The sequence below is a fragment of the Dermacentor albipictus genome, chromosome 4 (assembly GCF_038994185.2).
Source record: "Dermacentor albipictus isolate Rhodes 1998 colony chromosome 4, USDA_Dalb.pri_finalv2, whole genome shotgun sequence".
Taxonomy (NCBI): Eukaryota; Metazoa; Arthropoda; class Arachnida; order Ixodida; family Ixodidae; genus Dermacentor; species Dermacentor albipictus.
This window is the reverse complement of record NC_091824.1, coordinates 1799014-1815395: the sequence shown is the minus strand read 5'-3', so window position 1 is coordinate 1815395 and position 16382 is coordinate 1799014. Positions and strand designations below refer to the sequence as shown.

The 16382-nt window shown below is 44.8% G+C and overlaps 1 protein-coding gene across 4 annotated transcripts in view; it reads right to left on the bottom strand.

Moving 5' to 3' along the window:
* The window catches only part of LOC139059570 (uncharacterized), a 161525-nt gene that overhangs the window by 104550 nt on the left and 40593 nt on the right, over window positions 1–16382 (bottom strand). For all 4 annotated transcript variants that reach the window (XR_011514204.1, XR_011514203.1, XR_011514202.1 and 1 more), the window contains exon 2: window positions 12587–12685. Coding sequence is in view for 1 of the 4 variants with exons in the window: in XM_070538007.1 (XP_070394108.1) it covers window positions 12587–12685 (99 nt within the window). In the remaining 3 variants the exon portion in view is untranslated. The remainder of the gene's footprint in view (window positions 1–12586; window positions 12686–16382) is intronic.

The window sequence follows — 16382 nt, the reverse complement described above, 5'->3', positions numbered from 1 at the left end:
CTTGTGCAAATGCTTCAAGCTTGTATGTCTTGACAAAAATTGGGGTGAAGCCACAGGAGGAGTGTTGGAAAGGTGTAATGAAAGCCTCCTAATATATATGCTGATTTGTGCTGCTGTGGACGCCTATCGGTTCGCCCTACAAGGTAATGATGTTAGGGTTAGGGGTGATTTTACATAGTAGGGCCTACAGGATGGCTAGTATTACAAAACACATTAAAACAACTGTAAGGGTGTATGTCGTGCTATTCTATCATATTTGGCCCACGAAGTGACCACCTTTGCTTACACTATGTGGCAGTCTGGTCCAGTTTACTTAACCTGGTCGCCGTCTATGCACGAGGAGGAGGACGGAGGCAAATAAAAGGACCTTCAATTAATGTTTCTGCACAGATGGCTCATAAATTGCATTTTTCTTATCTGGCAGGCTTTGTTACTCAATGCTTTCTATGGGCGATATGTCAGCATTTCATTCCTATTTATACCGAATAAGAATTGCTTTGTTCACAGTTACTTTTCATATTATACTCTTGTGACACTAGGCTCACTTGTTTTGAAGCAGGTATGGCTGGGTCTACCGAAAAAGTGTAAGCAGGCTGCTGTGTTGCTGATCAGTGCTGATCTCTACATCAGAGTTGGTCCTAGAACATCCAGGCACCACTCTGCCTTGCTTCATTGACGAGGTAATAGGATATGGACACCTTGCAAATCAGTATTAGTTTTGACAAATATGTTAAGAAGACAAAAGAGTTGGCCTTAGCGATAAATACACTCATGTTTTTTTTTAAAGTGCTATTTTTGCACTGTTGCTCATGGACATGTTTTCAAAGGATGCTTACACTCTTTAATTGCAAACTGCCATGGAGCTTGTTCACGCCTTAAAGCAGCACTCTTTCACCAAAGGAAAGCCTTACTTAACACATAATTCATAAGAAAAGTAATGAGGTGACAGGACACAACAGATAAATCGGCAATGCATGTTGCTCGCACAACGCGAATATGACGCATGGCATGGCTACTGTGACACTTGTTTTACAATGATAGATAAGCAGTCTTGCTATCTTGATAATCCTCTGGAGGGGAAACCAACTTCGCAGATTCCCTGTCACACATATAAGGAAAGCCTCAAATTTCGCCAGCCCTATAGTCCTTATACATTGTCAGAGTTGCACAGTTTTCAAACAAAATAATACAAGTGAGCTGTGCACTACCAAGTGGCCGCCAAATAATCTGAGCATCAAGTAAACATGGTTGCGAATCCAGTAATATATACATTGGCCTGTTTTTCCGACGTAGTGCCTACCGCACGATAGTGGTATTTAATATCCATCAACACCTGTCTGCTCTACGTAATCTTTTATTGCATGCTTTATTTCACTAGTAGTGATACATGCCTCTTCATTATTTACATGCCTACACAGCAAGGCAAGCTTCTGCCATGCCGAGAAAGAATTGCAGGAAAAGCCGACGTGAGGCTACTTTTCTCAGCACTCAACAAGCTAGGTTTCTTGGTTTGGGTTTGCGTTCATTGGTTCGATGGTTTTTGGAGCCCCATACGAATTTTTGGTCACACTGAGGCAGACAAGCTTGTGGGATGTGCTTCTGCAATTTGTACAGTCGCAGATGTGGGCCTCATCTTCGGAAAGAAGTGCACTAATGGCACCATTCACAGCGCAAATGACTCTTATTGAGTAAGGCAAGGTACCAGTGTTAATGTTTGCTCCCTTGTCCAATACAGCAGGTTTAGGTACAGTGCAGTAGTAGGAAGACATGGTAAACATAACTTCTATGCTTTGAGTGGGTGCATTTGTCTTAGGGCATGAAGTTTTTTTTCTTGCATCTGTCTGCACTAGTGCTTCCTTAGCATTAGCATCACGTTGCCATGAAATTGTGCATACCGAAAGTCGTAAACAATGGCTGCTTAGTCGGCACATTGCAAAGAAGCGATCAGCTCTGATGTCCTTCATTTTCTGTTGCCATACTTGTGCTGTCAGTAATTTCTTCTCAGCTTGCCGAATTATTTTGAGGCCCGAAGCTGACGCTACTGATGTCTTCAAATGCAGACTTTTCAGGCTTTGCAAGTGTGGCTGAAGAAAAGGCGGCACTCACAGGTGGCTATTCTAGATGTGAGTGAAATGTACTGGCAAATTTTGGGTACATGTTTTGTTTAGTTTTGTAGGAGGTAAATGTTTGATAAAAATTCGTCTCGTTTCTAACGTGATAATAATCACTTACTCGGTCAGTGACCGTATCTTCACAAATCATGTTATGTGAGTAAATGAATTGTCGTCGAACCCTTGGCAACACTTTCTACCGAACTTGTTGACAGAACATTGTAACCGAGACTTACTGGTTCGTCTCACTCGCATCCAGAATAGAAATATATATATGCCACCTTTCCCTCAAACAGACTTACAAAGCAAAGAATCTTCATCCAAAAAGTATGCATATGAACGCATCGGTGGTGTCAGCGTGGCGCCTCAAGATAATTCGACTAGCTGGGAAGAAATTACTGCGAGCAATAGCTCAGTGCTGAAAGCGAATCAAAGGCTTGGAAACTTGGGTGTTCTCTGCAAGGAGCGAACTATAGCAGATCATTACTTGTGTCTTCTCGGACATACAGCCAACTTCCCGGCGACACTAAATTATTACTTGTGCACAGTCTCAGGAAAACTATGTATTGAAACCAAAAGAGCCCGTTGAAACCACAAAGATATCTTGAGGTTGTCTTCCTACAAGCCCACTAAACCTGCAACTTTCATTCTGCACAAAGGAACCAACACTGGCAATTCACCCTACCCTGACGAAAGTGACTTTTACCGTGGAACGTGCCAACAGTAAGCTCTTTCTGAGGCAAGACCACGAGCTTAACCTGCCAGAACAGGAGCTCTGTTGGCTTGACTTGGGTCAGTGACCCCACATTCATCATTATGAAACAGGATGCATTACCAATTGCAAACTCAGGTTAATGTCTTCATTGGCATCATTTTCTGAACAACAGACGAAAAAAGGCCCAGCGTGACTAGTGATCCTGCCCAGGAGTCCATGATGTCAAGAAGTGTGAAAATCATTTGCAAAGGTTAACAAACGTAAAGTAAACTTGCGCTGTCGGTTGAAACAATACGATGCATTTTAAGGAGTGGTGCCAACTTTTTAGGTGAAGTGGGCACCTGCACTGCACTGCACATATAATTTACATAAAAAGAAAGTAAGGCACAATGGGCCATATAGAACTAATGGCAATAATTTTCGCGTAAACAGATGTTTGCTCAAGTAATCTGACAATTTCCTTTTTTAGGAAGTATGAAACTTTCTTAAACATAGCTGCTGTCAGATGATCTTGTTTAAGCATTCGTCCTTATGCATATACTATTTGCATTTTTTAAATTAAATTGAGGAATTTTACTTGCCAAAACCACAATATGATTATGAGCGATGCTTTAGTGGGGACTCCGGATTAATGTTGGACACTCGGGGTGCTTTAATGTGCGCCCAATGTACTTTATGTTTCTGCATTTTGCCACTATCGAAATGCGGGTATTGTGGCCAGGATTTTACCCTGCGCCATTTGGCTCAGCAGTGCAATGTCAAAGCCACTACGCCACCATGGCTTTTATGTTGCTGGCAGAGGGGTAGTTCCGAAGTAATTTAGTTCGCTCAACCCATTTGTGCTGCTTTTTTAAATTTACATTTTAGGCTTGTTATTCTGTTGCTTCAATACTAGTAATTGTTCATCAAACAGTGTCTTTCTTTTTTTACGGTGACAACTTGTTCCAGTGGCCTGCTAATGTGACAGATTATTATACCACAGTAATGCATGTTCTTTTAGACGTCATAAGCATTTCAGAAAACCACTTTTACTAAACTTTGTTCGGTAACCGATATGTTCTGTACGCTGGAGCACTCTTACCCGTGTGAATGAAGGCAAACTTGCTTTTGCCTATGCGTAATCTTATTACATGGGTGAAAATGAATTTTTGGCTTTTTACTTTTTCGGGTGCCCTGCAACAGAACTCATAGTTGGGCGAGTTGGTACGAATTCGTAGTGAAATATTTTGCGCGCACAATCGAGAAGGACACAGTGAAGGGGGACACACGCCTGCCTTGTCCTGCAAGCTCTCACCCAAGGAACGCATTCCGATGGTCATCTGTCAGCAGATTCGGTGTATCAAAATACCCTTGGAAGGTCCAATAAACAACACTTGGGAGATGTATGACATGCTATTGCTCAACTTCAGAGGACATCACTATAAACGAAAACTTCAATCACTGTGCAAAAAAACCTGTGTAAAGTATACTCTTTTGTTTACAAATACAAGCCATTACTTCATCTGACATTTTCACATATAAATTACTCTTTACCACTGCCAAGGTCAGCACAAGTGATCATGCATGTGGTACCACTTACAAGAATTGTATTTGCACTATTATAGCAAACATGTAAAGGAAGTGCCAATATTTTTTAGGGTTCATACTCTTGCAGGTCGTACTATTTCGTTCATCTTGTGTGCACTCGGCTCGTACAAACTCGTTCATGATGTATGAGAATCCCGTTCAATGGCAAGAATGCAATCTCATACACACGTGTATTACGAGAAATCGTTCCGTCGACGGCAAATCATACAGTTGACGAGAAGTCATTCAGTCGATGAGAAATCGTACAGTCTATGGGGGCAATAATAGCGTACATTTCTCTCAGATTCTCGTTCACACTTTTTCAATAGGGGTATGTCACAGAAAAATTTCTGAACTACATTTCACATTCAACATCTCATAATCTGTAAAGAAGTTATTGGGCTTCTTGGTAAGACATCGGGAGGCTTCATCATCATCATCATCAGCCTGGTTACGCCCACTGCAGGGCAAAGGCCTCTCCCATACTTCTCCAACAACCCCGGTCATGTACTAATTGTGGCCATGCCGTGCCTGCAAACTTCTTAATCTCATCCGCCCACCTAACTTTCTGCCGCCCTCTGCTACGCTTCCCTTCCCTTGGGATCCATTCCGTAACCCTTAATGACCATCGGTTATCTTGCCTCCTCATTACATGTCCTGCCCATGCCCATTTTTTTCTTTATTTCAACTAAAATGTCATTAACTCGCGTTTGTTCCCCCACCCAATCTGCTCTTTTCTTATCCCTTAACGTTACACCTATCATTCGTCTTTCCATAGCTCGTTGCGTCGTCCTCAATTTGAGTAGCACCCTTTTCGTAAGCCTCCAGGTTTCTGCCCCGTAGGTGAGTACTGGTAAGACACACCTATTATATACTTTTCTCTTCAGGGATAGTGGCAACCTGCTGTTCATGATCTGAGAATGCCTGCCAAACGCACCCCAGCCCATTCTTATTCTTCTGATTCTTTCCGTCTCATGATCCGGATCCGCCGTCACTACCTGCCCTAAGTAGATGTATTCCCTTACGACTTCCAGTGCCTGGCTGCCTATTGTAAATTGCTGTTCTCTTCCGAGACTATTAAGCATTACTTTAGTTTTCTGCAGATTAATTTTTAAACCCACTCTTCTGCTTTGCCTCTCCAGGTCAGTGAGCATGCATTGCAATTGGTCCCCTGAGTTACTAAGCAAGGCAATATCATCAGCGAATCGCAAGTTACTAAGGTATTCTCCATTAACTTTTATCCCCATTTGTTCCTAATCCAGGTCTCTGAATACCTTCTGTAAACACGCTGTGAATAGCATTGGAGAGATCGTATTTCCCTGCCTGACGCCTTTCTTTATTGGGATTTTGTTGCTTTCTTTATGGAGGACTACGGTGGCTGTGGAGCAGCTATAGATATCTTTCAGTATTTTTACATACGGCTCGTCTACACCTTGATTCCGTAATGCCTCCATGACTGCTGAGGTTTCGACAGAATCAAATGCTTTCTCGTAATCAATGAAAGCTATATATAATGGTTGGTTATATTCCGCACATTTCTCTATAACCTGATTGATAGTGTGAATATGGTCTATTGTTGAGTAGCCTTTACGGAATCCTGCCTGGTCCTTTGGTTGACAGAAGTCTAAGGTGTTCCTGATTACATTTGCGATTACCTTAGTAAATACTTTGTAGGCAACAGACAGCAAGCTGATCGGTCAATAATTTTTCAAGTCTTTGGCGTCCCCTTTCTTATGGATTAGGATTATGTTAGCGTTTTTCCAAGATTCCGGTACGCTCGACGTTATGAGGCATTGCGTATACAGGGTGGCCAGTTTCTCTAGAACAATCTGCCCACCATCCTTCAACAAATCTGCCGTTACCTGATACTCCCCAGCTGCCTTCCCCCTTTGCATATCTCCCAAGGCTTTTTTTTACTTCTTCCCGCGTTACCTGTGGGATTTCGAATTCCGCTAGACTATTTTCTCTTCCATTATCGTCGTGGGGGCCACTGGTACTGTATAAATCTCTATAGAACTCCTCAGCCACTTGAGCTATCTCATCCGTATTAGCAATGATATTGCCGGCTTTGTCTCTTAACGCATACATCTGATTCTAGCCAATTCCTAGTTTCTTCTTCACTGCTTTTAGGCTTCCTCCGTTCCTGAGAGCATGTTCAATTCTATCCATATTATACTTTCTTATGTCAGCTGTCTTACGCTTGTTGATTAACTTCGAGAGTTCTGCCAGTTATATTCTAGCTGTAGGGTTAGAGGCTTTCATAAATTGGCGTTTCTTGATCAGATATCTTTCGTCTCCTGCGATAGTTTACTGGTATCCTGCCTAACGTAGTTACCACCGACTACCATTGCACACGCCTTAATGATGCCCACAAGATTGTCGTTCATTGCTTCAACACTACGGTCCTCTTCTTGAGTTAAAGCCGAATACCTGTTCTGTAGCTTGATCTGGAATTCCTCTATTTTCCCTCTTACCGCTAACTCATTGGTCGGCTTCTTATGTACTAGTTTCTTCCGTTCCCTTCCCAGGTCTAGGCTAATTCGAGTTCTTACCATCCTGTGGTCACTGCAGCGCACCTTGCCGAGCACGTCCACATCTTGTATGATGCCAGGGTTAGCGCAGAGTATGAGGTCTATTTCATTTCTAGTCTCGCCGTTCGGGCTCCTCCACGTCCACTTTCGGCTATCCCGCTTGCGGAAGAAGGTATTCATTACCCTCATATTATTCTGTTCCGCAAACTCTAGTAATAACTCTCCCCTGATATTCCTAGTGTCTATGCCATATTCCCCCACTGCCTTGTCTCCAGCCTGCTTCTTGCCTACCTTGGCATTAAAGTCGCCCATTAGTATAGTGTATTTAGTTTTCACTCTACCCATCGCCGATTCCACGTCTTCATAGAAGCTTTCGACTTCCTGGTCATCATGACTGGATGTAGGGGTGTAGACCTGTAGAATCTTTATTTTGTACCTCTTATTAAGTTTCACAACAAGACCTGCCACCCTCTCGTTAATGCTATAGAATTCCTGTATGTTACCAGCTATATTCTTATTAATCAGGAATCCGACGCCTTGTTCTCTTCTCTCCGCTAAGCCCCTGTAGCACAGGACGTGCCCGCTTTTTAGCACTGTATATGCTTCTTTTAGCCTCCTAACTTCACTGAGCCCTATGATATCCCATTTACTGCCCTCTAATTCCTCCAATAGCACTGCTAGACTCGCCTCACTAGATAACGTTCTAGCGTTAAACGTTGCCAGGTTCATATTCAAATGGCGGCCTGTCCGGAGCCAGTGATTCTTAGCACCCTCTGCTGCGTCGCAGGCCTGACCGCCGCCGTGGTCAGTTGCTTCACAGCTGCTGGGGACTGAGGGCCGGGGTTTGATTGTGTTGTTCATATAGGAGGTTGTGGCCAAGTAATGCACCAGGGTGGCCAATCCTGCTCTGGTGAGGGAGTGCGTTGCCGGTTCTGGTCACCGGGATCAGGCCACACTCCAGGCCTGTTTTAAGCAATTTTATCAACACGCGGATTTTTTTTTTATCCGGTGGAAAATTGCTGGCACCGGGATTCGAACCGCGGACCTTTTGCACGCGAGGCGGGTGTTCTACCTCTACGCCACCGCTGCAATTACCATTATTTCTATCTTTACGGAAGATTATGTACTGTTTTAAGAAGTTCTGGTGTGTAGAGTTTAAATGTGTTTCTTGAACACAGAACAGTCGTGGCTGATATTCTGCTAGTAGATCTTTGATATCATCTAGATTGCGAAATATGCCCCTGGCATTCCATTGAATTATTTGTGTAGCCATATCGAGGAATATTTTGGTTGGCTGTGTTCAAGAGCACGTAGTAAAGATAGATGATATGTATACTAGGGCAGTAACCGTTTAGGTTACCGGTCCCTTTCTTTGAGCAGTTACAGGAATTTTCTCTCTCCTAGCGCGCTCCTGAGAGCGCTGATCTTTGGGCGTCGATGACGCCGGGGATTTTTGATGGACCTCCGTAACCTTTTCAGAGGTGCTAGAAGATCATGAACTAGACGCTGAAACTCGCGTCCCAGGCCGTGGAGTTCGGATTAGCTTTGGGACCTGAGGGACTAGAGTCGGCAGGTCCACTTTTGATGTTGATGGAGCAGCACTTGCTGCAGCCACCAGGGGGGCAGGCGGAGTGATTGCCGGGCCAATGTCAGTGACCACGGTAGACTCCCGAGGGATTTTTGACGCTGCCCCCCGTCGCGCCACCTCGGAAACGCTTGTGTGATTCAAGTATGACAGACGTTTCCTTGCTTCGTGAAATGTTATATTTTCTTTGACCTTTAATGTAATGATTTCTTTTTTCTTTCTTCCATTTAGGGCGTGTTCTAGAGTAGGCTGGATGGCTTCCATCATAGTTCACGCAATGTGGAGATGAGTCGCAAGTGTCTGATGGATGATCGTTCGAGCTGCATTTCGCGCAAGTCTGCCATCCTCGGCATGTCTGGGAACCGTGTCCATACCTCTGGCACTTAAAGCACCGGCGAGGATTTGGAATGTACGGCCTTACACGTATTTTGATATAGCCTGCACCCACTGTACTAGGCAACACACTAGTACCAATTGGTTAGTACAATGTGCTTTGTTCGAAGTTGTTCGTCATTCCTGCGGATTAGAATTCGTTCTACCTTGAGGACATTTTGGTCCTGAAAACCTTCAAGCAGCTCTTCGTTACTAAGGTCCATGAAGTCGTCTTCGGAGATTACTCCACGGCTCGTGTTCATGGTTCAATGTGCGGACACAGTGACCGCTACATCACCTATGCATTTCAAGTCATTCATTTTCTCATCTTGGGATTTATCTTTCAGTTCAAGGAGCAGATCTCCATTAGACATTTTTGTGGCTTCGTAGCCAGGTCCTATCGTGTTGCGAAGGCATTTCGCCACCAAGAAGGGGGAGAATTTACGTACGCTCGTGTTGCTTTCACTATGGATTACATGGTACTTTGGTAAATTTTCTTCATTGTTTTTCAAAAAGCATTGAAAGGTTGCATCGGTGCGCCCTCTTTTTAGAGGGTGATCAAGAGAAAGTGTTTTACTAGAAGCGATATAGAGGTCATGAGTTCGGCAGCAGCGCCAACCGCCCACCACCGAGCCCAACATAGGGACGGAGCAGGTCTTACGAGTAAGACAAGCCCTCGCCAGTTGTACGGTGCCACTATAACCCAATCTGGAGTACCCAAGGTTGGCCACCAGCGCTCACTCTGTTTTCCGTTCCCTTTGATTACCCCTACCTCCTTCCTTTTTTGCTCTTCCGAGCTGCGCTACAAGCCTAAAACAGTCATGACATACCAACTCGCCCAAACTGCCACGCTTTTCACCCACACAAGGAAAGTTGCCAGGAAAGTTGGAAGTCAATAGAAAATACGAGAAGGCAGGAAAGATGGAAAGGAAGAGAAAAAGATGCAGAATGGAGAGGAGGACAGGAAAAGGCAAATACCGACTTCCCCCGGGTGGGTCAGTCCGGGGGTGCCGTCTACGTGAAGCCGAGGCCAAAGGGGTGTGTTGCCGCCGCCGAGGGGCCGTAAAGGTCCAAACACCCGGCATTGGCTCAACCCCCAGCATCCCCTTTTCCCCGGACACGGCTAAGCCACGCACGGCTACGCGCGGGAGGGTCCAACCCTCGTGTGCTCGGGTACGTGGTGTCGCAACACACCAAACGCCTGCTCACGCAGACGCCCCTGCGGGGCTCTAGGGCGGTAGTTATATGTACAGGCGCCGACAAAAGTGGTATACTCCATGCAGCGGGTGCCGGAGCAGCCACAGAACACCTATACAAACTTAGAGAAGGGAAACTGTACCTTCCACAGTGCAACGGAAATAAGCGTAGTGGTGGCGTCATGAACTAAAGTATGCGACCACAGATGGCGCTGTACAACAGGAAACGGAAACAGTATTGCCGCTTTACCAGGTGTTCTGTGGCTTTACTGGGTTTCTGGCTGCTGCGCCTCGATCGTGCTCCCGCCAGTTTGGTTGCAAACGTAATGTAGGCGCTACGTTTGCCACACAGCAACCAAACTGGCGGGAGAACGATCGAGGCGCAGCAGCCAGAAACCCAGTAAAACCACAGAAGAACTCGTAAACTGTGCAAAACCCCGTTTCCGTTTCCTGTTTTCACAACCCCGTTTTCGTTTCTACAAGGCATAGAAATCAAACCACGAGGGAGATTGTGGAAGCACACTGGATTGAAAAACAAAAAGAAAAATGCATCAGCCATCCTTCTGTTTCATTGTTGGATAAAGAAAATTTACTTCTATCATCACATCTTTAACGCATTTTATCGTAAGTGGTTGTTTCATGCACCTTGCTGTTTTTATGTTGACCGGGTGTCTTTGGTCCACGTCTTTTTATCACAAGTGTTATACGCACTATAGACGTGCTCTCTTGACTTGACAGCGCAGATCTGTGTGCATTATATGCGCTATAGGCATGCTTTGTTGACTAGATCGCGCAGATCTGCGGGTACTTAAGCAGGTGGTTCTTCAAAAATAAAACCAGTTGTTAGAAAGCGCTCGTCCTTGTGTTTCTTCTATTCATCGTCCCTGTTTGTTTGCGCACAAAAAACTTTAAGATGAATCTGTTCCAACTAGGCCGACTCGCAGTTATGACACATTATCGCCACACTCACCGTCGCGCCTGATAAAGCTGTGACGTCGGAGTGCTGTGCAGGAGCACAGCAGCCTCGCGCGCTTGCGATTGCTGCCATTACGTCGAGCGAAACCTTGATTAATGAAATACTGAGCACATTTATGGACAAATATTTGTGCACCATTTCAAGTCGTAGCGCTGGATTGACACGGACAAGACGACTAGACGTGCGAACGACCGAACCAACTAGCTCAAAAATCTGCACTCCTGGAAATATTTGTGAATGTGGATCCAAATTGCAACTATTTCATAGAATACGTTTCACTCTCGTATTATGATCAATTCGTCGAAAAGAGCGAGAAACCAATTTTTTTCGGGCACTCACATTTACTCTCAGATGAAATTCCATTTAGTACTTTGCGTGCTTGCCTTTCTATACATGTTAAGCATCGACTTCCTATTCATGTCTGTCAAGTTATTCTGCATGTTCTGCATGCCTGTCAAGTTCTTCTGCCACGGCGTGTATAAGGTCTAGAGCAGTATGACTAAAGAACTAATAAGGCATTTCTCAGGAAAGCGATCTAACACCATGTCCTTTCAACCACATGCCGCTTATAACCGCGCAACTTAGTACGAACGAACAGCATGTTGTGCTCAGATCATAGCCTCCTGTGCATGCTGCACATGATTCGCACAATGCCACAAGAAATGTACCGAAACGTCATCTGGTTATGACTACACAAAATACATGTTTTCGCATTACAAGTGTAATTTCTGTTCAGTTAAAGCTGCTTCTTTAGAGTGTATACAACAAATCATGCAATGTTCTCTGAGCTGTTAAAAGATGACTACCTGAACAATGTCATTGTGTACATCAAAATAAAAAAAAAATCGTACAATTGCGATAAACTGCTCATTTGTCGAGTACGGCAAGGCAACATGTGGAAAAACAAACGTTTCTGTGCCGACCATATCGAACAAGAAGGAAAGTATCAACGGCCCTTTTGAACGCTAAACAGGTTCTCGATATAGAAGGTCACAAATTAACACATACACAGTCTAGTTACCTAATAAATTATAAAACACAACCACCATTCCAACGCTGCGGTGAATGTTTAAGCGTGCTACACACTTAATAGCACGTCCCGGCTTAGAAAAATGCAGACAACGGTATTTAACATTTTTTACTAAAAAGAATCCCTTTTCTTCCCATGCTCTATAGTGAGCGATGAACCACTGGTGTCAAATCAAGATACCTTGTACTATTTAAAAGCTATAGGAACCCTACAGGGACTGTAGCACATTTCATGCTCTTATACTTACTCGGCCATTTACATTATTTTACCACATTTGAACAAATAAGCTACTTCGAAAAACATGTGCTTGGCACATCATAGCCTGCACGGCTGCTGCGCCATTAAAATCCCAAATCATCACCATCAACGCAGACGAAGACCAGACCTGCCTAATTCATTTCACCAACTGTATCCGAACAAAAAGTAGTAATAAGGCTCTCAGCCTTCTGGTGCCATAATTGGAACGCAAATCAGATGAACACAATACTAAGTTGAAATGCTCACATGCTTCTGGATGCATATCTTCAGCTGCTGGAACTGCCTCGTGCAATCGTGCACCTTCAGGTCGTCAGCTGTGGCGACGCACTTCCCATATTGCGCAGCCTGCAACAAAAGCCACGGTCGTGTACAACCTGCAATGCGGCCTCTTTTTAAGCGCCACCAACAGCACTGCCACGATTATGTTTATCATAGTATGATTACTGAAAAAGAACGAACGATTTATGCTCTTATCCGGAACAGTGTGTAAAACCTGCTACCTATATTTCAAGGCAAACGACCCTGTAATCATTACGTCAGGCTACACATGACCAGTAACTGTACCTCTATCACGTCCTGGATAGGGCGAAACATTTCTGCGTCATTTTGTCCTAGACGGATGCTATCACTGCTCCATTCCGCAAATTGTGGATTTCTTACATCACTGCAAACGACACTCATGCAATGAACAGGCAATTGTGCTTGTGGTTTATGCACGAGAATTCTGGCCATGAAAGGGTTTTAGCGCATAAACCACATGAGAAGTGTGGCACGAAGCTGTAAAAGAAAGGAAACCCTTACAGGTTGCAAGATAAAATCCGGTAAAACACGTCTCACGATAAATGTTAATGCTACTAGTACTGATGCAATGTATTGTCACGTGGTAGTGACGTTAAAGAACACAGTAGCAGTACTGTGAAAGACAAAACTAGCTTTTATTGGGCGAACCTGTGCCCACAAAGCAGGGTACACTTAAAGCACAACGATAGCGGTGAACACAGTCGGCGATCGTCGAAAATCTGATCAGCGGGTCAAGCGCGTCGACTTTTATACTGCAGTCGTGGAATGTTCCAGACTAATCGTTCGGACCCGCGTGCCTTCCACAAAGTTCATCACCATTCGCCTCACGCGATGAAATAAGCAAGAATAAGCAAACAGATTACGACGTAAAGCTTTTTTATTTTGGATCGCAACTTGAACATGTCTCAAGCCATTCGTTTCTGGGTGTTACATTTCACAAAAACCTAAGCTGGACAGAACACATAAATAAGGTACGCACTAAGCTTGCACGATCTGCTGGCTTGCTACAACGGATCCAATGCATTGTGCCTATCGGGCTTCTCATACAATTGTACTTTTCGTTTGTGCACTCGCATCTTAGCTACTGCCTCTTAGTATGGGGAAACGGTAACAAAACAGATATAGAAAAATTGGCAGTTTTGCAACGGTGAGCTGTCCGGTTGCTGAACTTCTCGAAACAATACATAGGATCTTCTATACTAATGATGCGCTACAACATTCCTAATATTAGAAACTCTTACAAAACAAAGATCTGCATACGGCTATTTAAGCACATCTCCAGCAACAGGGAACTATTTTCAACTCTTTACCTGAGTAGAGACACGGGATACAACCTACGTCACACATCAATAGTAATAAAGAAACCAAGGACAAAATATGGCACGCAAACGATCGAATATGAAACCATTTCTTTATGTAATATGTACCCTAACATTGTTGACGAAGCTATAAATTCTAGAACAATTTACAAATTTAAACATGCAATACAAAACATAATATGTTCTGATCACTGTGTGTTTAACGAATGTTAATAAAGTTTCTTTGTTATATCAATAGTAATGTTATTAATGTTCTATTCTGAATGTATAATTTTTGTTAATAACAGAATGTTCTTATTTTCCCTGCGCTGTATTTATTCAGTTACTTACTATTTGGCAAACGGTTCATACTTTTCATTGTGTTTAAAATTTTGCTGTAAATAGTTTTGAAGTTTTGTGTCATATTAGTTGTACTTTGTTATCAGTTGACTGCTACTTCTGCTGCTCCAGCGAGGTAAACGCCTTAGTCAGGAGGATTACGCCCTCCTTTTGCCTTACCTTGCGGGCAAACCTTGTATTTATGTTGCCCAAATAAAAAATAAAAAAAAATCAGATAAGACAGGGGTCGGCGACAACAGACAGCCAGATAGAACCATCGATAACTTTCCAGAAACTTCGGATACATGCAGGCGTATCCCGCGCTGGGCGATCACATTTGTTAGGCGGCGAAACGTGGTCGCCCGATAAAGATAAGTACACGCGTCAATACCCCCCTCTTAAAAAGCATCGTCCCGATGCTGCAAATATAAGAGAGCGAAACACAAAATGACACTTATTAAACATAAGTAACAAAACAACGAAAAGAAACAAAGTCCAAAGGTCAGTTACGCGAAGTCCCAAAGTTCATTATCGCTGTAGTACGGCTTGAGTCGCACAACGTGGACTATTTCAGGTCGTGAGCGGCGCCGCTGTGATAGCGAAATGCCGTCTGGCACAACCTCATAGTCCAGTGCCCCAACACGTTGGATGATCTTGTACGGTCCGAAATAGCGACGCAAAAGCTTCTCGCTCAGTCCTTGTCGGCGTATAGGGGTCCAAACCCAAACACGGTCACCGGGCTGGTATTCGACGAAGCGTCGTCGGAGGTTGTAGTGTCGGCTGTCGGTACGCTGCTGGTTCTTGATTCGTAGGCGGGCGAGTTGTCGGGCTTCTTCGGCGCGCTGGAGAAAGGTCGCGACGTCAAGATTCTCTTCGCCCGTGACGTGCGGCAGCATGGCGTCGAGCGTCGTCGTCGGGTTCCTGCCGTAAACCAGCTTAAACGGCGTGATCTGTGCTGTTTCTTGCACCGCCGTGTTGTAAGCAAAGGTTACGTACGGCAGGACCGCGTCCCACGTGTTGTGCTCGACGTCGACGTACATTCCTAGCATGTCGGCTAGGGTCTTGTTCAGGCACTCCGTGAGACCATTCGTCTGCGGGTGATAGGCAGTTGTCCTCCTGTGGCTTGTATGGCTGTACTGCAGAATTGCTTGGGTGAGCTCTGCTGTAAACGCTGTTCCTCTGTCGGTGATGAGGACTTCTGGAGCACCATGTCGCAGAAGAATGCTCTCGACGAAAAATTTCGCCACTTCGGCTGCGCTGCCCTTCCGTAGAGCTTTAGTTTCAGCAAAGCGGGTGAGATAGTCCGTCGCCACGACGATCCACTTATTTCCGGATGATGACGCCGGAAACGGTCCCAACAAATCCATCCTGATCTGCTGAAATGGTCGGTAAGGAGGGTTGATCGGCTGTAGTAATCCTGCTGGCCTTGACGGTGGTGTCTTGCGTCGCTGACAGTCTCGACATGTCTTGACGTAACGAGCGACGTCGGCGGTCAGACGCGGCCAGTAATACCTTTCCTGTATCCTCGACAGCGTCCGGGAGAATCCAAGGTGCCCAGCGGTTGGATCGTCGTGTAGGGCATGCAATACTTCTGGACGCAGTCCTGACGGGACAACAAGAAGGTAGTTGGCGCGCACTGGTGAGAAGTTCTTCTTTACGAGCAGGTTGTTTTGTAATGTGAACGAAGTTAATCAGCGCTTAAATGCCCTAGGTACTACGTCGGTGTTCCCTTCCAAATACTCGACGAGGCCTTTTAGCTCCGGATCTGCGCGTTGCTGTTTAGTGAAGTCTTCTGCGCTTATTATTCCGAGGAAGGCATCGTCATCCTCGTCGTCTTCCGGCGGGGGATCGATGGGGGCGCGTGATAGGCAGTCGGCGTCTGAGTGTTTTCGTCCGGACTTGTAGATCACCGTGACGTCATATTCTTGCAGTCTGAGGCTCCACCACGCCAGCCGTCCTGAAGGGTCCTTCAAGTTAGCTAGCCAACACAATGCGTGATGGTCGCTGACGACTTTGAATGGCCTGCCATATAGGTATGGGCGGAATTTTGCTGTAGCCCAAATGATGGCGAGGCGTTCCTTTTCAGTCGTAGAATAATTGCCTTC